Below are 21,668 nucleotides of genomic sequence, written 5' to 3'. Positions count from 1 at the left end.
CTGTAAGGAACAGGGCAAGAACGCTGGATACAAAGTGCATCCGACCGCTGTCTTCACCTCCTCTTTGAAGCCTGCGTTGCACGATTGTGGCGCCATGCGTACACACGACGTCGCAGTCACGTCGCAGCGTACTGCCGTACTAGCGGAAACAAAACGAGACCAGCGGCGGCGGCAAGGAAACGCCTTTAATCTGACTCCGCTGTGTATACGGCACTTCTGTGAAAAGTACACAAACCATGGCTCCGGCGCTAGCCGAAAGTATCTTGACGGGGTGGTTCGCAATAGGCAAGAAAAGCAGAGTTGGGGAGACGACAGGCAATGAAACTGAAAACAAGACCGTGGTAACGGATCTACGTGCCAAATTCCTGCAACACATTTTTCTTCTCGTAAAAGTATACCATCTCTTCACTGTGGTATAAAAACCGAATCCCTGAAGTTAAAGAACCTGAGTGGTGCACAAGCCACTTGCGGGCAGCTGCACATTGGATAAATGTTTGCCATCTCTCTGCCTTTAAAAGTTACTTATTTTTGCAGGTCATAATGGACCTTTTTAAAGAAAATTTTGAATTCCGTGCTCCACTCGCCCATTGAAAATATTTTTCGAGCACTATTTTCATCCAGTCTATAAGTCCTCAAATTCGATAAAAGCAGGATTTGCACTAAGGATTACACAAAAACATTGCACATAGCTTGTGCTCCGTGGTTTTATTTTCGAATAAAAATATAGTTCTTGGATTTTACCTTCATAGTGCAAGGTAGTTGTGTAAGTTTGTTAGACATTTTTTTTTCCCGAGACTGCAGTTTTAAGCACTTTACAGAACATTGTTACTAGCACATCCTCAAAACACTGTTCGCAATTTAACTTGTGCATGCGACTTACATTCATTCCATTGGATGTTCGAAATTACTGAATTACACAGACCACCGCTACAAATAGCACTGGATTATCACAAATGTCAGTTACTAACCTACACACATATCTGAAATATTAACACCAGCAGCATTAAAAGGCTGCTTAACATGTCAAGCTTATTCAGTTGAAAAGAAATTGAAGAACCTGCGTAAAGTAAAGGTCACAAAGACCTGTTGATTACAATTTTATTTTTTTTAAATGGAGGACAATAAACAACATTTGAAACCACAATTCTTGGACAGGTATTAGAGATAGGGACTAACTTGAAATCAGCACCTAAAAGTAATGAAAACGATACAATAGCAAATCTTGAAAAACAATGCAGAGTTGAAAACTTCTTCGCTACACTTCAGGCTAACTGGTGCTGTCAGATAAGATTAGCTAAAAAAATGTTATGCACCAGACAATTCCCAGTGACTAATTCCAAGTGGCTAACTTCAAGATGCAGATTGCGAACTACAGTAAAAGAAATACTAAACAGACATCCTAAAGCAGCCCACTAAATCTACAGTAAAATATCACAGGTATCCAACCTCTAATGTTTGTGTTTGTTCTTGAGAAACACATAAGATGAACATAACCTTAGAAAACGTATACAATACATTGAATTTAACACAGTCACATAAAAAGAACACAAAACAAAACTTTACACTCAATATATGGAGGCCTATGCTCTAGAGAAAGTTTATGTGCCCCGAAAGATATGTTAGGCATCCATTTGAAGGAGCCTGTCGGCAATAAAATTCAGCACTCATAAATTATATGGAAAAAATTAGAATACAGAAACACATGCACACATGCTTTTCAATCTAGCTAACAAGTAATGACTAATGCTGAATTACAAGGAATTAGTCAACCTGGTATTACATGACTGTGCGCACAACAAGCAAGGCAAAAACACATGGGCTAAGGTCAAAGCGCTAAGGACACATGCATTCTGATTGATCGGAGAAAGGCATTCATCACCTTCACTTTAGGACGAAGTCAAGAAAAATCCCAGAAAAGTTCCCATGGCAACAGGTCAGACTAAGGCCTAGTAACTTTGTGATTAAATAAGTAATTGAATTTCTGAAGACCTGTGTTTAAGCACATATTTGCTTGGAAACTTAATTGTTCACCAAATCCATTATCACCATTATTTTTTTCTAATTAAAGGATATGAATAAATGCTAAGAAATGTGTCATGTGGCAGAACGGAAAGTCTATAAAAAACGTAAAAAAAATTACAAAATGCTGACAGTGCTCCCAGGAAGCTGTCCAAGCTAGATGCAAAAAAGATAAAAACCATGATTAGCCCATGCAGGGACAAGAAACCAGTAAGGTGATGATTCTTAGGGTCAAGAAAATGTTGCTGTTCCTGTTTGTCATGTCTTTCCATGTTGCCACATAATGCGAGTACAGCATTTGTCGAAGTTCAGAGCCCAAGGAATTCACTTCTGAGCCTTGTTATGCATTGCTAGCATTCCAGGTCTCTTGAAGGTACAGAAAATCTTGCCCTGACCACCGTGAATGTTGGACATCCATGGATGCTCAGAGGCCTTATTACACGGCTTAGAAGCCAAACCCTTTGGCTCTGTACTTTTTCACAAAGGCTATACATCAGTTTTCGCACAGATTCATGCTGATATTGTTTTCCTTTTTCTTCGCTCTGGCTAACTGTATCATGTTAACATTGATAAGTTATAGTAACACAGTTTGTGTTCCACAACCAGTATTCCAAACAGTACCAAAAAACTAGACATGTAAAACATGTACAGGCAGATAGAAGAGGCAGCTGTGAAGGAAAGACGAAGTGGTTTTTAAAAACTGATGAGCTCAATACCATCGAAGCGTGGTTTATTTTAAGCCAAATATCTAAAAGCACTCTCAAGAAAGGTCAGCAGACAGAGTGCCTTCTTTATATTTTCCAAACGGAACACCCAGAAGGCTGCAAACAGCAGAATCCCCACAGAAGCGATGAGGTTTCACTACAGGGTGACGGCCCATGAACAGGAAAACTGCGCCCTGATAGGTGAGGAGGCATGCTGTAAGTGCTTGGTCCTGCAAAATTAAAAATGAAATATCACTGACGTTTCTAACACTTGTAGAAGTGCAATAAAATACTGTCGCATTTCAGTATAATGCACATTATGACTACACTATCCTAGGGATGAATTCATGAGGGGGTGGTCTCCCCTCCTCAAAGTGAGAAATTTTACACAGAAAAACCATGCTCAACCCAATGTTTTCAAGAATAAAGTCAATGAAATGTCAGGTTCAAACATGTCACTGACCGATTTTTAAAGATAATGGTAACCAGGCTAATGTACTTGGAGCTATCAACACTGTCTAGCTTCAACTTCATTGCCCACCACTATGTGCAGGAGACCTTGGTGACAAGTTTTGTATCAAAACTTTTTCATTCAAGATTCGTTAGTATGGATGAATCACTTTCCGAGAATTTTGCTCGGAAACCAAAGTGTCCATATTACAGAGGTGCAACTGTACATATGATTTGTTCATTAGAGCCATGATCACATTTAGTGGGCCACCACAACTATGCTAAAGTTAAACAAAACGCTGCAATGGCCTCCCTGCCAAAGATTTGAAAATCATATTCTAGCTATAAGACAACTGAGCTGCTCAATCTCATTTAATTGCAACCAGTGCAGCAACAGCCTAACTGTAATCTAACTAGAGGCTGAAGAAACAATGGTGAGCCACAGCTCATAAGGGAGCGTGATACAAAGTGCGTATTCGAAAGGTACAGCTGCACATGAAAGTTACCACTCTTGCTTTATCCGTGACATTTGACACATATGGCGACTACAGGAATTTTTGCTGAGCATCGAAGAAGCAAATGTTCTATGGGGAATCACATTTTGAGCACCTATAACAGCCCGGGATGCAACAATCAGTACTCCCCATGAATCATATTTGCGTGTGTATAATGAAGACCTAAAAATGCAAAACTGGTATGGTGTTGTCCGAAGTGTATATCGCCATTATACAAAGCTTGTGAAGTAGCACTCCACAATGATTGGATGCCATCGAAGAATACAACACAAAACACTCTTTTCCAACTGAAAATAAAAAATAGCTGCACCGTATCCAGACCTCATTACCATTTGTCAATAAAATGAAAAAAACCAGAGTCGCAAAAGCAAATAATGGTGATCGCCTCTCCATAGTTTCGTGCAAGTCTAAAGAAATCAAAACCGTCTCAGCATTGGATTATTGGTTATTTGAAAAGAGTGGTAGTGAACACGCGTGGAAATGAGACAGTAGCAATGCAAATCCCAAAATAGCAGCGTGTCAGTACGCTGTATCTGGTTTAGTCATGAAAGTACTCTATTTTCAGAACTGAGCATAGTTGCAGCAGTTACACTGGCTCCTTATTCCTACTGTCTTTTTTTTAATTGCACAAGTAACTATGCATGAATTTTAAAGAAAATCCCTTGGGGGTCAGCAGCTCCTTACTGCCACTGTTTGCATCCCGCCTTTTTGCAATATAATGAAACACCAGGGCTTTGTGCCAGCCCCATTCTAAAAAAATCACAAAACCCAAGCTTTGCTAAGGCTCGTGACATCAATGACTACATTTGAGTAAATTCTGTGCCTAAAAGGTAGTCATCAGATGCTCAGATAAATACTGAGCTGCTATTTTCTTACAAAAATTTCAGTTCCTGCCTATGTCCACCAATAATTTGCACAAAAATGCCTACAAGTGTTGCAGGGGGCATCTTTCTTTGCGACTTAACTCTGAACTGTTTGGTACTGCTTGTAGATTAAACTGATGCAGCCTTGGAGTTCATAGATTAGAACCTGTATAGAACAATGTCCAGTCAGGTTTGATGCCAAACAAATCATTACGAATAAAATACATGTCGTTCGAATTACTGACTCCAATAATGATAGGTGAGCAAGACAATGAAGTATGTGATGCTTTGAAATTAAAGCAGATGTTATATTTTCACAAATAGTGACAACACGTTTATGCTGCACACATCCAAGTTATGCCGCAACGAACCGCAGAACATAAGGCAAGAACTGACAGCCGTTGCTTTCTCGCTTTCACTCGTGTTCCAGTGACAAAGAGATTGCGCCATTGACTGAAAGCAACAAATAATCAGATTGGAATTCTAAATGTGGCAGCCGAATCTATGACGGCAGAATACAAGTATGCGCTTCTGAAGCTTTGAGCACATTCATTTGCTGTGACGCGCACGATAAGCAAAATTATGTTTTTTGTGGGGAACCATAACATTTTAGAAAAAGCGACCTGATTTTTTTTTATGTTAATAGCGATGCCGCATACCTCGTTCTGCGAACATGCATGAAATTAAGAGTGGCCAAAAATGTTTCACATATCCAAACTAAAATGACACAAATGCTTCCGAGGGCACTAAAATAACAATGCCGAAAACATACAGCCGCTTGCAAGCGCAGACGCAAGCAGACTTGTACTATAGACCGCTCGTGCGGTGCTTTGCGGAATGAAGGCGAACTTATAACGCAGGCTTTGGGATTGACTGACAATTCTGGTGCTCAAGCGCTGGCGCATAGTCATATAAAACAACCCATACACTGGCGGCGCGTCGTTAAGAAAACTGCGCTAATGTTTTGCTCCATTCCGCAGCACAGTGCTTCAGCGCTCCGCACAAGCCTGCTCACGTCTTTATCGTACAACGATATTTAAGACGCAAAATCAATTAGCATTACGGCGAGACGGATGTGAGACGGCAGGGATTCAAAAATATCCTTCCGGGCAGCAGTGCCGAGGTATAAATTTCCCTCCCACTGGCCATGGGAGCGGCAAAGCCAGCGCTTGTCTCAATTCGCTCACAACGGCGCCATACCGCCATTCGCAAACCAGAGCGAGGGGCAAGCTCAGCCGTCGTTTACGATATCCACTACGGTGAACTCGGTTAAGCATCCATATTTCCTTTCTCCGTCGCACATCGAAAAGCAGCAGCGGCAAACGCACAGTCGCCGCACAGGATATCCGTTCCAAGAGAGGCTCCAGACAACCCGCCGCGCTCAAATCCGCGACGCAATCCGAGACGGCCCCGCTGGCGCTACTAGGCCTAGCGCCTACGCCGCGTCGGTCACAGCGTCCGCACTCACTAGCCACGAGTCTCGCCGTCTTTTGATCCTTTGCGCCGCCTGCTGTCGATTGCATCTCGACCGAAACCAAAGCTTGCTGCTTCGTTCCGGAACTAAGCGAAACAGATAAAAGTACACAGTTCCACTGGCGCGTTCTTTTGAACAGCAGCAGGAATTCGACCTCGCTCCGTCTCAGTTGCCGTCCGGTGTTTTTTTCTACACCGTTCGCAAGGTTCCGAATGGCGACAACCACTCCGTTAGAGACGGCTGATGAACGATTGCGGACCTCGTTAGCACACCGTCGGTTCTAGCTGGTGTTGCTTCGGTGTTTATGATATCATGTGCACCGTTTTACCGGTGTTCTCGTCTGGCGATGCGGTGTTTTAAAGCGGACGAACACCGATAAACCTCCCATCTCGTGTCATTCGTGTTTAGTGTGTATGGTTGAGAGAAGAGAAAGTGAAGACCTTGCCGCTACGATGAAAAGATTAGGAACAGTCCTGAATACTATATAATCCCGCCTTCTTTCTTGGCAGCCTTATTGTGAACAAGGCTCTCTTACGGGACCCGAAACGTCATTTTCGTTTGTTTGTGACTTGGTCAGTGACCCAAACTTCACCTTGTTATGATGAAAGAGATAAGCGGATCAAGCCTGGTCCACGAAACCTGCACAGCAGCTGGGATCGCCAAAAGAACGCCGTGACCCATGAACGCACTGAACGGCAGGGGTGGGGTGCAGTCTTGATTACTGTGGTTTTCGGGTCGGTAAGCTTCTGGTCAGTCAGCGTCTTCTTGTGATCGGGGCCGGGAACGGGGTGAGGGTATCGTTTGATCTGGTCAAGTCGAGCTGGGGCGACGCTGGTAGGTGGTGCATGCGAACCACCAGCTCTCGACTGGACACCTCAGCGGACAACAGGCTCCGAAGCTCCGGGACCGAGCTGATGGGGATAGCTCGCACCTCACGTGAAATGTTATCCGGCGGCAAGCCGAAGTTTGGGAAGCGATGACAGTTGCTGATGAGGTGACTTAAGCGTTGCTGGTCTAGCGCGAACGCTCCGCCCGCGCTTCGTCGTTTTCCTACTCCGCAGCAGTATACGAAGGAAACCAACAGTCTGTGAAACTAAAGGAAGAAGAGCGGATTATTTTAACGCGCTAGCGTTAAGGAGCTCGTGTCACGGAAAATCCGGCGTTGTCGGTGTCGTCGGCGTCGTTGACCGTGAGCAAAAAATCTCCAGAGAAGCAACCTAGGATGTTGGTAGGCCACTTAGGTCACACGACCTTGTGCCATCATCACAAACCGCCCACCGGATTGTGAGCGAACTGACCACCGCGGCAGGTGGCAGTTAAATTAATGATAGGTCGCTTGAGGTTGCTCGGCGAGAGCAACCTGGGTGGCAATAGCCCCGCCGGTGGTAGCGCCTGCCATCGCAGGTTAGTTGCGCATCGCTTGACTGCTGCACCACTGCGCCAGGAGTGGTATGAGGACTCCCATGGATCTATAAATGTTAAGTACAGAAAGACGAATTCTGCACATACGGGCATTAAACCACTAAAGCCATCGCCCCATACCCTTAAGGCGGAGCTCAACTGCCCCCTCCAACTTTTTTTTTTCGTCCAGGCAAGAGGGCATCCCTCGCCGGTTGCTACCTCATGGGAACGCGATCACGTGACCACTCATTGCACATAATCCATGCCTTGCGCCTCGCGCTAACTTTCCCACAACAAAGAGATTTTCCCGGAAATGCATGTTGTGTTCGCGAGGGACTTTTCCAGGTCCGTGCAGGGCAGGGGTGGAAGAGACTCAATCATTATGGCATGTCATCTAGTGATCATTTTCCGCATAGTCACTTGTTTAATCGCCATTAAATTTTTTTAACCACTGTGAGATTTTCTACAGCACCAACGGGCCAGTTGCTCTGACATTATGATGAAAAAGCGCAATGCTGTTACCCTTTTGCACCATCAGCTTTGTGCGTATTTTCGCTTATACAGGCAACAGAAATCCGCAGAACACGTCAGCGCCAACCGAAGCCGATAACTCTGTTATTAGCCAGTTGTTCCGTACCGCACTTGTGGAGTTAGAAATCGACACAGGTGATATAATACGAGATAGTGAAATCAGGTGATTGTCGGCAACGTGACAGCCCTGCGCTTGGATCGCTGTCCGGGCGTCCCGAGAACTTTTTCCCTCGATTGTACAGTCGGGGACATAAGTCTCTGGACCACGAGTTCCTCACACATAGCCGATAGCTCTACAATTAGCTGGCGGCTGGACGCCACACTAATGGAGATGAAAAAGCAAAATTTTGACTTTGACCTCCACGGGTGTGGTCTCCAGCCGCCGGCTAATAGCGGAGCTATCGGCTTCGTTTGAGAAACACGTGGTGCGGAGACTTTTGGCCTCGACTGCAAATACCCGAGCAAAAATAACAGTTGTTGTCTGTCGGAACAAATTTGACTGATTGCCCTTCCTGTGGCCGGCGTACACTGTTTATGCCGAAAATTTTTTTGGTTCCAACGGAAATGGCTATTAGCGTCTGGAAAGGTTTATTAAATGCGATGACTCTGAAGAGCTCCGCGCGAACGTTTCCAAACGATTCTCAACTACAGAGGCACCTCTTGTGAACGCACTACAACGGTTGCATCATCGCTGAAGCTCTCGACGGTTAACAGATGTGGGTGCAGCTCCATCAGCCGCCGACGACGTCATGCATGTCGCGATATCGTGCTTCTTGGAAAAAGAACGGTCGAACAATAATAAAAAAGAAAAATACATCGAACGCAGGGGTAAGGCAACGGCAGGTGTGTCCACACTTCGGGAAGAGTTCCATCCATTCCTAGAAAGGTTATTTCGCAAATACAGCTTGTGGAGTGGGAACACACCCACATCGAAGTGCACCCAGGGCGGGTATGCAATGTAACTATTGCATCTGTTGGGTTTGATTCCATTACTACCGCCCACTGCTTGACTGGAAGATACCGTGGCGGTCGCAGGGGTGTGATCTCACTTTAGCCAATAGCCAAGGACGGATATATTAAAGATTCAACGTAAATGGTATACTGGGGAATATTGGTAACTGTTACAGTTTACAGTCTTTAAAATAAGACTATGTAAACTTGAAAAAAAAAAATTCACCCTGTATAATGGTCTCGTTGGGACCCAAATTCCACGTAGAAATAATAAAAGAAATAGCGGACAGGGAGTCTGAAAGAGTACTCGGTCCGTCCATGGCGGGCAGGTCGGCTCATCGGGATTGCAGTTGGGTGCGGCGCGATAGCAAATAGCAGTCGGGTGTTTGCGGGCTGGCAACTCGGCTGATTCGATACTGATGCGCCACACACTTTTGTGGTTTGCACAGCTGCGGGGCAGCCGCTCATGTGCCGCTTGGATGGGAGCAGTGTGAGGATCCCCAAACAGGAAGTAATAATCGTGGCGGTACTGTCGTCTGTCGATTTTGCGGATCAGTAAGTGTACAGGGCACGAATGTGGCTAACTGTTCACACACAGGGCCAGGAGAGAGAGAGAGAAACAACATTATTGAACCGAGCTAATTACGACGACTTCTTAGACGCCGTCGATGGAAGTGGTTCCCTCTTCACGGGACCCATATGCTTCCCTAGCTACCTGGCCCCTGGAGATCAGGACGAGCTGGTCTTCCAGGGCGGGGCTGGTTAGCAAGGTCTCCCATCGCTCGGTAAGGGAGGATGAGGGATTGGATGGGGCAGTTGGGCAGGTAAGAAGGGGGGGGGGGGGATTGCCTTGACTAAATCGCATACTCCAAGGACGTGTTGCAGCGTGCCTAACTGAGTCTTCTAGAAATTACATTCCTTCTCGTACCTTTCCGGGTACGTCTTGTTTCGGAGGTAAGGGTGCGGGAAGGATCCTGCCTGTATCTACCTGTAAATCGCTTGCTGTTCTCTGCTACGCGATTTGTGAGGATCGGCGTAACGTCGCCTCTCCGTCTTGTGATGGTTCGTAATGTCCCTATAACTAATTATGGGCTGTGGCTCACCTTCCTCGGCCGGGTTGTGTTTTGTTGGAGGATAAATAAAATTACGCCCGTGTGCTGTGCAATGTCTGCGAACAGTAAAAAACGGCACGCGGTCTAAACTAATCTGGAGCCTTCCACTACGGCGTTCCTCAAAGCCCATGTGGCGCTTGAAGATGTTAGACTAAATTCACAATTCACATCGCCTTTGCCATATCCTCTAGCGGCACCACGCCTTCACGACAGCGCTTTCGTTTGGGGCAAGGGTTCCAAAGTCATCTGGCCGCACTGGCAGCATTAATAAATTTTAGTCCGCCGCGGTGGCTGAGTGGTTATGGAGCTCGGCTGCTGGCCCGAAACACACGGGTGCAATCCCGGCCGCGGCGGTCAAATTACGATGGAGGCGAAATTCTAGAGGCCCGTGTACTGTGCGATGTCAGTGCACGTTAAAGAACCCCAGGTGGTTGAAATTTCCGGAGCCCTTCACTACGGCCTCCCTCATAGCCTGAGTAGTTTTCGGACGTTAAACCCCATAAACGATAACCAACCAACTAACCAACCATAAGTATTAGGCTCTCACGGGTCAATGGCCGCAAAAGGGAGAGGGAATAAAGAAGCTTGCCATTTAACACCCAAACTCACTGAAGCTGACAATGCCTCTCATCCACGGGATGTGACGCACACGCTGCCTATGCTGAAGCTTTCCAGGGGACGCAGTGCTCCTAGAAAAGTTAGAGGGGACACTTAACCTTTGCCTTAAGGTTGCGAAGCAACTGTGTAGCGGGTTAATTCCCATATATGCAGAATGTCATTCTCCACTTTACATTCATAGATCCCTGCGAGTCATCATAGCCCTCCAGGCACAGTGGTGCAGCGGTTAAGCGATGCGCCACTGCCCTGCAACGGCAGGTGTGCTCCAGGTGGTGGGCCTTGTGGGAACCACGTTGCTCTTTTCGAGTGTCCTCTCACGATCAGCCCGGTCCCCCTGAGCTACTCAGGAATTCTAAATTATCATAGGGGGGTGAGAATGAAGTACCCACCACCATGAAAACAGCTAAACAGACAAGAAGCAGTAGGATGGAGACTACTGCAGACAGGGGCCTAACCTTAACACCCTCAGTAAAGCCTACCCCACACAATACGGCGACAAATGCCCGCGGTGTGGGGCTAAGCCGAACCTTTTCCACATAACATGGGCCGTTCAGAAAAATGACCAGGTATCCAAAGTAGAAAACCCGAGTGCGGAACAGTGGGAGGGGATGTTCTCCATCGGGGACCTGAACATCCAACGTGGAGTGGTCCGACGAGCTTACTGGACAGCGGTCCTCAGCGGTGCCCTGGACTAGGGGAACCGACCCTGTGGAAAGAAGACGGAAAACACCATCAGAAAATGGAAGACATCGTCTGAAGTCGCGAAAATCACACCTCTTTTAGAGCACAATAAATGCTTTTCCTCCTCTTCCTCTGACGATCACGATAACTTTTTGAGAACTTGCCCCACACTTCGGACAGCGCGCGAGCGACATCTACGGAGCCAGGGCTGGACGCATGGGCCTCAACACCGGATCTTGTTGATACTCAAAACCGGAACGAGCTTGTAAAATTTTCTTTAAATTAATTTTCTCCAAATGGCAAATTCTCGTAATAAAATACAATTCAAGGAACAAAGCGGTGTTCAAGGCCCCCCAAAAAACGGAGTAACGAGCTAAGAAAAGAAAATTTTAGCACAAAAATCGAAGCGAATTAATCAGAAGCTCCGGCGAAGATGGCTACCAATAAACTAGGAGTTTGATCATTTTTTTTCAGTTAGCTTCTTTTGTTTTTGAGTCTTAATCAATGTTTTCTGGTCGTTTAAATAAAAGCTTTCTTTTGACGAAAGCAGGGATGAGCGGACATGACGTGGAAGGATTGTCATAAGACGGTAAAAAAAGGGCTGACGTTCTTCCGGAAGAAAGGTTGGTGTGTCTGGGGCTACAAGGCAATGTGGCGAGGCTCGCTCGACAAGTCTCTGCGAGCCGCCTTTTTGAGATCGCTGGTTTAGTGCGTTGACGACCACCGTCCGAATGAGAGACCGTTTTGTTCCTCAGAAACTGCGTATACCTGTTGTATGGGCATGAAGCTTGTAGGTCTCTACCGGCTACAAGGCTGTCATGCCTCGCATCTGTGTTGGACGGTCCCGTAGCCTGCGCATTCGGAAAAGTGACCGTTCGAAATGATATTTCGACGCCGCGAAATTGATTCTGCGAAAAGAAATGGCGTAGCGGTCATCACCCTGAACGGTGAATGTGAACTTCGAGGCATCTTAACACGACTAGCCTGGCGTGTTGGTAAATCATGCTTACAATAACACAGCGCAAAGACAAACACGGACAGCAAGTGGTGTTAAGCAATTTCATTTTGTCCAGCGCTTTGTGGTGTTTTCTTACTTGTCCGTGTTTGTCTTTGCGCTGTGTTATTGTAAGGAGACATCTGCTACAAGCTCCGCGTACCGCCAAGACGTATCGGAATCGAAAGACTCAAGATTTCGTACTTTCCCTGAAGCCAAGTCGGCCTATTGTACCAGCTTAGGAAGGCTTTGTGGTTGCATCGATCCTCTTGCAAAACGCATGACATGAAAGAAATGGCGGTGAGGGAAGCAGAGATGTATTTAATCGAAGTAACTCGGCTGAAAATAATGAAAAACGTGTCGAGTGCGGAGTGGCGGAATATGTTGACGTCATGCTCGCGCATCAGAAGCATCCTATTTTGGCACGTTTATATTGTATAGGTGTCAACCTCTTAAACGGAAATTTTTCGCTCTCTTCCAACTGCGTCTTCTCCCCCCCCCCTCCCCCTTATCGGTCTTTGCTTGTGCCAGGGTGCTCACATATTTCTTTCGGGCTCGCAATACCTTTATTATGAACAAGGAAAAAGAATGGATAACCGGATTCGGCTTTGTCTTTCGAGTTGCATATTGTTGTGGAAGTGTATATATCCCTTCGTCGCTTCCGACGTTTATCACCCATGTCTGCCGTGTATGCGTATACCACTGGCGTAATGAAGTGACGTGCTTCGTGGGGGCTCCTTTGATAATAAACGTGTGTTTTCTGCGCTGGATACTTCCGTGTTACCTGCCGCGCGTTGTTTGTTCGGCGGCCCGTTGAAGGTGGAAATGGCCGCGTGCGCCAACCTTACAGGATGTGTGCGCAACCCCAACCCTCGCCTGGTATCTCTGCCAACGGCGCCACTCCATTCGCTTGTGTGCTCCAGGTGCAACGCCTGTCCCTAAGCGATCTGTGGAGGTAAAGCGTAGTGGACGCTGTCTCTTTGTGCGTGACTCCGTTATCGGCAGGCAGACACTCCGTACACACAGGACGGAATGCGACCGCCCACACGAGCTTGTTCCCCCTTTGATGTGTAAGCCACTCCCAGGCCCTGAGGGGCCGTCGTCTGCTCAGGCCAATCGGCCCTGTCACGTCTGCGCACAGACGGGAGGCGTTCCCCTTGCTTCACCGAGCGTTTATTGTCTAGATTCTTGTTTATTTCTTTCTTTATGGCACGAACTGTAACCTGCGAGGTTTCTTTTTACTGTTATAACGGCACTTTGCAGCAGAAACCAGCGCGTCGGCCGTTCCTCGTTCCTGGAACGACACTGTAGTCGAAGGCAACTACGACAGTCATTCGAATGCATCTACGACAATCAGTCGAAGGCACCTACGACGTTCAGTGGAAGGCATCTACGACAATCAGCCGAGCTAGAGCAAGTCGTGCAGAAACTAATTCGAAAGAGGAGTTCAGTGTTCGATTGTAGAGCGTCGATAAAACTCACGGCGCCGCGGAAAATACATCCTGGATATCAGTGAAAAAAACACTATATATATATATATATATATATATATATATATATATATATATATATATATATATATATATATATATATATATATATATATATATATATATATATATATATATATATATATATATATATGAATCCGGCCTCGCGCTGCACAGTTTTTTGCCCTCAACCCTCTCCTCTGATACGTGAGCTTTGAGTGCCACGAGGCCTATTTCTCAAAGGAGGTATGCAGCAAGTATGCGTGCATTATTGGATACTACTCAAATCAATTTTTTTTTCACGGAAAAGGCTATTGTTTCTAAGTTGAGCAGCCCGCTTGCTGCAAACGTTGCTCGCTGTTGTTTATGCGTTCATTTGACGGCCACCGCGGCGGTGCCATTTTCAGGCGACTGAATTGTGTGACTGCGCCGGAATATTTTGTTTTCCACACACCTGCGTTTCGTAATATTTGATCGTGATAGTACCTATACATTCACAAGCATACGTCTGCACGCACCTACACACATAGAAACTCTCCTTAATGGTTCATTACTATGCAGTATATTCGAAGCAGTCTTCAGGACCCGTAAATATCGTTGCAGCGAGTACATAGAATTGTCCTGGGAAGTTATCATTTAGCTGGCAGGCAGTACGGCACACACTGCTTTTTAGATTGCTAATCCGATACAATTTTTTTTCTCGTATCGTAAACACGGCGTGCAGTAAATACCCATAGAAACAGACAAATGTTTGCCGCGTGTTTGCGCCGCGGGTCATTGCTCCCACGCCGACTGAGGCCCGCTCATATCACACTCACGAGATATACGTCCCGTTGCCGAAACGGGCCTCTCGGCGGAGATAAAAACTGCGCATGAGGACGTCCTCCCGCTTGCGCCACGCTCCGAGGCCGTCTCCAGCATTCTGTCGTCCGTAGGGTGTTCCGCAACAGACGCACTATATGTGTGCGTGTCTATAATGCCAGCGGCGCGAGCGAACACATGTGTCGCAACCGGCGGTCACAAGTTGTGGAAATATGGGGGACAATAAGCCTTCCGCCCCCGCACTCCCACTCCGTGGATGCAGCGTTTCCGGTCGCTAACCGCGGAGGGGTTCGTGCTCGAGATAACAGACGACAAAGCGTGAACGCTCATATGCTATTTATTACACTTGCAAATAATACACAGAGCGCGCCAGCTAGCTGCAGAACATCAACGAGGAATTCCTCGGAAGTAGAAGGCTACGTAAGAAGGGCTTCCGACTTACCGGCTGGGACAGGGACGTGACTTCGGAGGTATCGGCGGAGAACGTTTGTGTGCGCCGACGATGGCGGCCGGGTGTTCCCGTGCGCGCCGCATTCTCGGGGCAAAGCCATCCGCGAGCATTTGCTAAGGAAGGTGCCGAGAGCGCGCGTTTGCTGCGCTCACTTCGCTGCCTGGAACCAGAAGTCCAGCGGCATGGCATGACGGATTTCCGTGCGCCTCCCGCGGAAGGTGACGAGAGCGTGCGGCTGCAACCGCTCGTGACGCTGGCCGGATCCCGAAGAGACCCTCAACGGCTCCGCGGAATTTCGCTTAACCTTCGACGTGGAGCTCCCGTCGCTGTTTCCGCTTCCCCCATGAGGGAGACTTCCCTCCTTAGATTCAAAGCACTGTCCACTAGCGTTCGTGGTGTCCGTCTCTCTTCTGCCCTTGGCTTTAGCGCTAGTTACCATGAGATTTGAATCTAAAGATCACCAACTATAGCCCAGCTGCTTGCTTTAAATTTCCTCCTCGCCCAGCCGGTGCTGTCCTGATGCTCGACGATGGATATGGTCGGCCTCGTCGAAATGGAGGGGAGAACATGTTTTCCACATCCCTCCCTCCTTAACTGTTGGCCTATGGTAGAACTCATCCATGGGTGCTATCGACGAAGTTTCCACGAGCGCTGCGGTGACAACTGCAAGCCAACTCGTACAGGCGGTGAGCCGGGGTCATCCGATGAGCAGCAATGTCACCGGGCAGCCGTACTTGTCCCGTGGCAGGCACCCAAAATTAGCGTGCCTGGAGGGTGTTGTTCGCGCTGACGCGTCTTTTTTGGAAGAAAGGCGGTTGCCGCGCTGACGCGTCTTTTTTGGAAGAAAGGCGGTTGCCCCCCCCCCCCCCCCCCCCTCCCTCTAGTAGCCGCTGCAAACTGCTCGCCGGAGACTCTGCAGCTCGAGGACTCACGGCCGCAAGGCAGCAGGCAGGGACCCATACAATGGACAGGAGGCCGGACGGCTTCTCTCGCACCCTGCACATCGCTCCTATGATCTCCTACAGTTTTAATCCAAGGCAATGGAGATCGAGCAAACTTACCATTTGGTAAAATGCGGAGCAATGCGGGTGCCAAACAATTCAATCCGGCACCGCCTAAACGCTCGGTTCATTTGAACGTTCATTTGAACGGATCTCCGTGCGCCTCCCGCGAAAGGTGACGAGAGCGTGCGGCTCAAACCGCTCGTGACGCTGGCCGGATCCCGAATAGACCCTCAACGGCTCCGCAGAATATCGCGTAACCGCCGAGGTGTCGGTCCCGTCGCTGTTTCCGCTTCCCCCATGACAAAACTTCCCTCCTCGCCCAGCCGGTGCTGTCCTGACGCACGACTGTGGAGATGGTCGGCCTCGTCGAAATGGAGGGGGGAACAGGTTTTCCACAAAGTGCTCTTGAACGCAAGTGCATTCTTGATGTCTGTCCCTCTCGAGAAATCTCACGCACCTGTTGCGTCAACAAGTCGTGATTGCAGTGATAAAGACGATAAAATTAGTAGTTGCATTTTCAGGAGGGTTTCGTTTATCTCCTGCTCACGGCGGAAATGCGCGCGACAATTGCTTCTCTGGCAGCACCAACGCAGCTCAAGTGTATGGGAGAATTGGCACGCTTACAGAATGCATCCGGCATCGGAGGAGAGCGTGCTATAAAGTGTCGATATGTGAGCGTGATATGTACAGCTTTCTTTTTTTTTTTGTAGTAATATCACGGGAGAATCGACCAGACGGTCGTTCAGAGTCCCATGCAGGACCGCAGTGGAGAAATGTACGAGAGTATGCGCATGCGCAAAGTGCTCTTGCCATCGTCTGCTCGGCTATTCTGCTGACGTGACACGACCCCCGTTGCTCGTCTGATCGCGTGACTTTTTATCAGGACGCATTTCAAACTGTTCGATTTGATCCGCCGCTCTCCAGCTGCAGAAGAGAACCCCGGAAGGCCTTGAAGGAGCAGCGAGCAACGTAGAGTAGCGCGGTAGACAAAACACTCAACGATCCCACCTGGAACAATTGAATTTGATTCGCTTGCTACCTTCTTTTCTCTTCGTGCGGCATGTAAATACGGCAGAAGCACGCATTCGTGCCGTTCCATATTCGGCGATCAATATAGCAGCGCGGATTTTGCAGGGCAAGACTCGGACGATATCAGGTTAGATTAGGCTTGCTTTGCACTGACTGAACCGACTGCTGAATATTTAGCCGGTAGTTTGTCGCGGTAATCGCCAAATCTGTGTCCCGACCAAAAATACATCGCTAGATTTGTATTCAGGGCGGAAACGGAGGTCGCGTTGCTGCCACGGCAATTATGCGGCTTGCATTTTGTTTTCGCCTTAAAACAGATTTTTTTCTATATTAGTATCCCAAGTAAGCTTTTCTAAACGATTAAGCTAACCTAGATTTGTCACCGAAAAGCCGCATTCCCGAGAGTGTAGTCGTGGACTAGTCAAGTTCTTACATTCTAAAGCTTTAAAGGGTGGCAATGCGTGTCTACAATGGACTATTTCACAAAGATTTTGTGAGCACAATGTATGATAACTACCTTTAATCTTTGAAACCTTAATTCACTTGTGCAGCATCAGTTACCCTTCAGAAACGAGACACAGCGTAAAAAGTATGAAAAATGAAACGATGTGTTCCCTACGGTATAGTTATTTTTTTTTATTCGTCATTTTTGTCTGGCACTTGATCATTGGTCGAATAAATGAAAGAAATCATTTTCGAGGAAGTGGATTCGGCTACCTAAGCATAGCTGCGACGTGATTGAGGTTATTGTACGTCATATGACATTGATTAAATTGCGAAACTAGCATTCCTGCATTCACGAACATGTCAGCGCAGATTTATGATTTCGAATGACGAGAAGCTGTGATACCTTTGTGCGTGTATTAAATTCTTTCAGTGCCGACCTTTATTACTTCCTCTATATATTTTACGACAGTCACCTGCTGTCTTGTTGATGTGATTATGTCGCGGGCTATAGTGTATAACTACTATTTGTGCGCTCTGTATGCTTTATAACTGCAACTAGGAAGGAACGCTCATACAGTCAGTGTGTGCTGCAGGACGGCCGCAAGCCGGGTATGGACAGAGTTAAGCAAGAATCGCGAGATTAAAAACAGGAGTCGGTAAATGTGTTGCTGTAGCCGAACCCACGTTTTATGCTATTGTTCGTGGATGCATCAGTAATGCTTATGGTCCAAAGTTATACGAGTTCTATTCAAGAATTCATTTTGTTGGTAAAGATAACCAGGAAAGGACCCCAATTCTGCAATAGCCACGATAATAATACAATTTATAATTATTTATCTGTTTGAAGTGTTTCTTTCTGTTTTTAACTTCTTCCTAAACTGAATTTCGAAGTAATAAAGAAATCAGAAAACCGCGCAGCCCCTTGAAAGCTATATTTGCTGACGGGTTGGTCGGGCTTAGAAACCTTTGTGAGTCTGAATTAGCGCTCTATAAGCAGTGGTTACGCCTGCTTGCGCATGAGTCTGGAAATCTTTGCAGCACAAAATAGTACCAAACAGCGGCAAAACAAGAGCAGGATGAGTGCTAACTATCGAGTGAGATTTTAGTGAAAAACATTAATTTTATATATACGCTCAGTGCCATTTCAATCCCCACGGCGCTTGAGCGCAACTCCGGACAAACTTCACCGATCACGGCGAAAGGTCACTTCACGTGCTTGGTTTATGAAACTCGCCCAGGTTGCGCGTCCTAAGTACCCAATAGCCGCGAAATCTCACGTGCCACAAACTTGCAAACTCAGTCCCAGGTGAGCTAACGCTTCCCCAGCTCTGCTCGGTTTCGGGAACGAGAGATCAGCCCTGCCTTCAAAGCCGGGCGAATATGGCGAGGGCTTAGTCGGAGCTCACCGTGCATTCAGTGGTTGCATCTATACAGTGCAAAGTGATGAAGCGCACTCGCGTGGTAAGGGCGCGCAGTGGACGTGCCACCCTGATCGTGCCCGCCACGCTCAGAGGTCGTTTGCCTGCTTAGAAAACATTCGGTCGTTTTTTTTTTTTGTTCCGTGCGCCATTATCTTCATCCTACGGCGGTGGCTCAGTGGTTAGAGGGCTCGTCTACTGATCCGGAGTACCCGGGTTCGAACCCGACCGCGGCGGCCGCGTTTCGATGGAGGCGGAACGCAAAGGCGCCTGTGTTCTGTGCGATGCCAGTGCACATTAAAGATCCCCAGGTGGTCGAAATTGATCCGGAGACCTCCACTTCGGCACCTCTTTCTTGCTTTCTTCTTTAGTCCCCCCTTTATCTTTTCCCTTAAAGCGCGGCTCAGGTGTCCGCCGAGATGTGACAGATACAGCGCCATTTCCTCTCCCCGCAAACCAATTTTCAATTTCGTTTTTTTTTACCCGCCACGGTGGCTCAGTAGTTAAGGCGCTCGGCTACTGATCCGGAGTTCCCGGGTTTGAACCCGACCGCGGCGGTTGCGTTTTTATGGAGGAAAAACGCTAAGACGCCCGTGTGCTGCGCGTAGTCAGTGCACGTTAATAATCCCCAGGTGGTCGAAATTATTCCGGAGCCCTCCACTACGACATCTCTTTCGTCCTTTCTTCTTTCACTCCCTCCTTTATCCCTTTCCTTACGGCGCGGTTGAGGTGTCCGCCGATATATGAGACAGATACTGCGCCATTTCCTTTCCCCAAAAACCAGTTATTATTATTATTATTATTATTATTAATTTCAATTTTTTGCATTATCTTCAAATGCTGCTCGCTTTTGCTGGCCTTCTCATAATGTACACGGCAGGAATTCCGTGCAGTTAGCGTTGCTAGAAGGGGGAACAGCCTGGATACCGACGTTGCGAGGAGTCGAGTTTTATTATGAGGCCTTTTCGAGATTGAAAAGGAGCCCGCGATACATTGTTAACGTGTAGCAAACGTGGATACTTTTCTAAAGAACTGCGTGAAGCAAAGCAACCCGGTGCTGAAAAGAAAAACGGCCGAACGGGGTGGCACGTAAAGCAGCGACAGCGGCGAGCTCCTCAAGCTCCGAAAGCAGCCAGGAAGACCAAACGCGCTGCCCAGCTCGACGAACAGAAGCGGGTGAAGGCGAAGGCACGCTCAGCCGCCAGAGGGCCTGGCCTGTACGCGAGGGTAGCTGCCTCGATCTATGAGCCATCCTAGAATGAGTGTCATTCTGCCTGCAGTGCATATGCGCACACCTACAATGGACGACGAGAAAACTTTTGTTTTTTTAAAAGCTGCAGCTTCGTTTTCTTAATAATAATTGGTTTTTGGGCGGGAAAGGAAATGGCGCAGTATCTGTCTCATATATCGTTGGACACCTGAACCGCGCCGTGAGGGAAGGGATAAAGGAGGGAGTGAAATAAGAAAGGAAGAGAGAGGTGCCGTAGTGGAGGGCTCCGGAATAATTTCGACCACCAGGGGATCTTTAACGTGCACTGACATCGCACAGCACACGCGCGCCATAGCGTTTTTCCTCTATAAAAACGCAGCCGCCGCGGTCGGGTTCGAACCCGGGAACTCCGGATCAGTAGTCGAGCGCTGTAACCACTGAGCCACCGCGGCGGGTATTCTGCAGTTTTTTTTTTCTGGGGGGGGGGGGGGGGGGTTGTGCATTGAAACTTTGCGCAGCGCCATTGTGGCAGCGTATAGAATGGGTGCTAAACAGAAGTCAGAGTCAATGGTTCATTGCTTCAGCAAACATTGAAATCTTATCAAGACATTATTTGCGTGCTTCTGAGCACATTGGCCGTAAAAACGTTGCAGAAACGCCGTTATGTGGCGGCCATCACGGTACCGGCAAGAGCCGTGTGATCACACACACACACCAAAAACAAAAGATCGTTGTTGGAGGGTAATACGGCAACCGGTAGCATGCACGAGACTTTACCATAATGGCTACCACTAGGGTTTGCGAGATTGTGCAGAGAGTATGCATGAAGTTGCGACCACCGCTTCCGCTCTAGATTCATTACATTAACTGAATTTTGTGTAATTAGTTACAGGGTTTAAACTCATAAGTGGTTGTGCCGAAATTATCATTATTCGTTTTGTGGTGCACGAATTGTTTCAAAACGCTGTCTAATGCTGGCGAATTCTTTTCTTGCCGCCTATAGGTTACGCGGCCAGGAAGAAATCAGGTGAGAGATAATTTTTTTGATCAGTCGGTGGATTAGAGATCCAGCGTATCATTCCGATTAAATTAAAAATGCTGGCGAAGTTCGGCGGCCACTTTTTTTTTTTTTACACAGCTGGTTATTGAGGTGGGGGCGAAAACAAATTGTGGGAAATTATATGGGCGGAAATCTGGGAAATATATGAAAAGTCAAGAGAAATCACAATACGAAAGCACGAACTGCAAATAGAGAGATGTGCATGTTCAATTTTATTCGGTGGTCTCATGTGTCTGCAAATCAAGCTTACGCTCCCAACAACGCCATACATTGTTCGCGTTGAACACGTGTCCCGCAAATTTTTCGGGACGCGTGTTCACGGAAAAAAAGAGTTATTGTAGCTTTGTCTGGCGACCCAGTGGCGTGGTATTGTTACCAGCGGATAGAGCAAGTAGTACGTCCCCTCGAACACTGCGACATTTGA

At 47.4% G+C, this 21,668-nt stretch overlaps 1 protein-coding gene across 3 annotated transcripts in view; it reads left to right on the top strand.

The window, feature by feature from the left end:
• The window catches only part of LOC144093857 (uncharacterized), a 59,019-nt gene that overhangs the window by 9,344 nt on the left and 28,007 nt on the right, over window positions 1–21,668 (top strand). For 2 of the 3 annotated variants that reach the window (XM_077627587.1, XM_077627588.1), the window contains exon 2: window positions 21,188–21,211. The exons of the other annotated variant lie outside the window; for it this stretch is intronic. In XM_077627587.1, coding sequence (XP_077483713.1) covers window positions 21,188–21,211 — 24 coding nt within the window. The remainder of the gene's footprint in view (window positions 1–21,187; window positions 21,212–21,668) is intronic. 3 annotated transcript variants of the gene reach the window in all.

This window comes from Amblyomma americanum, chromosome 6 (genome assembly GCF_052857255.1).
Source record: "Amblyomma americanum isolate KBUSLIRL-KWMA chromosome 6, ASM5285725v1, whole genome shotgun sequence".
NCBI classification, from domain to species: domain Eukaryota; kingdom Metazoa; phylum Arthropoda; class Arachnida; order Ixodida; family Ixodidae; genus Amblyomma; species Amblyomma americanum.
This window is presented reverse-complemented; position numbering and strand designations above follow the sequence as displayed.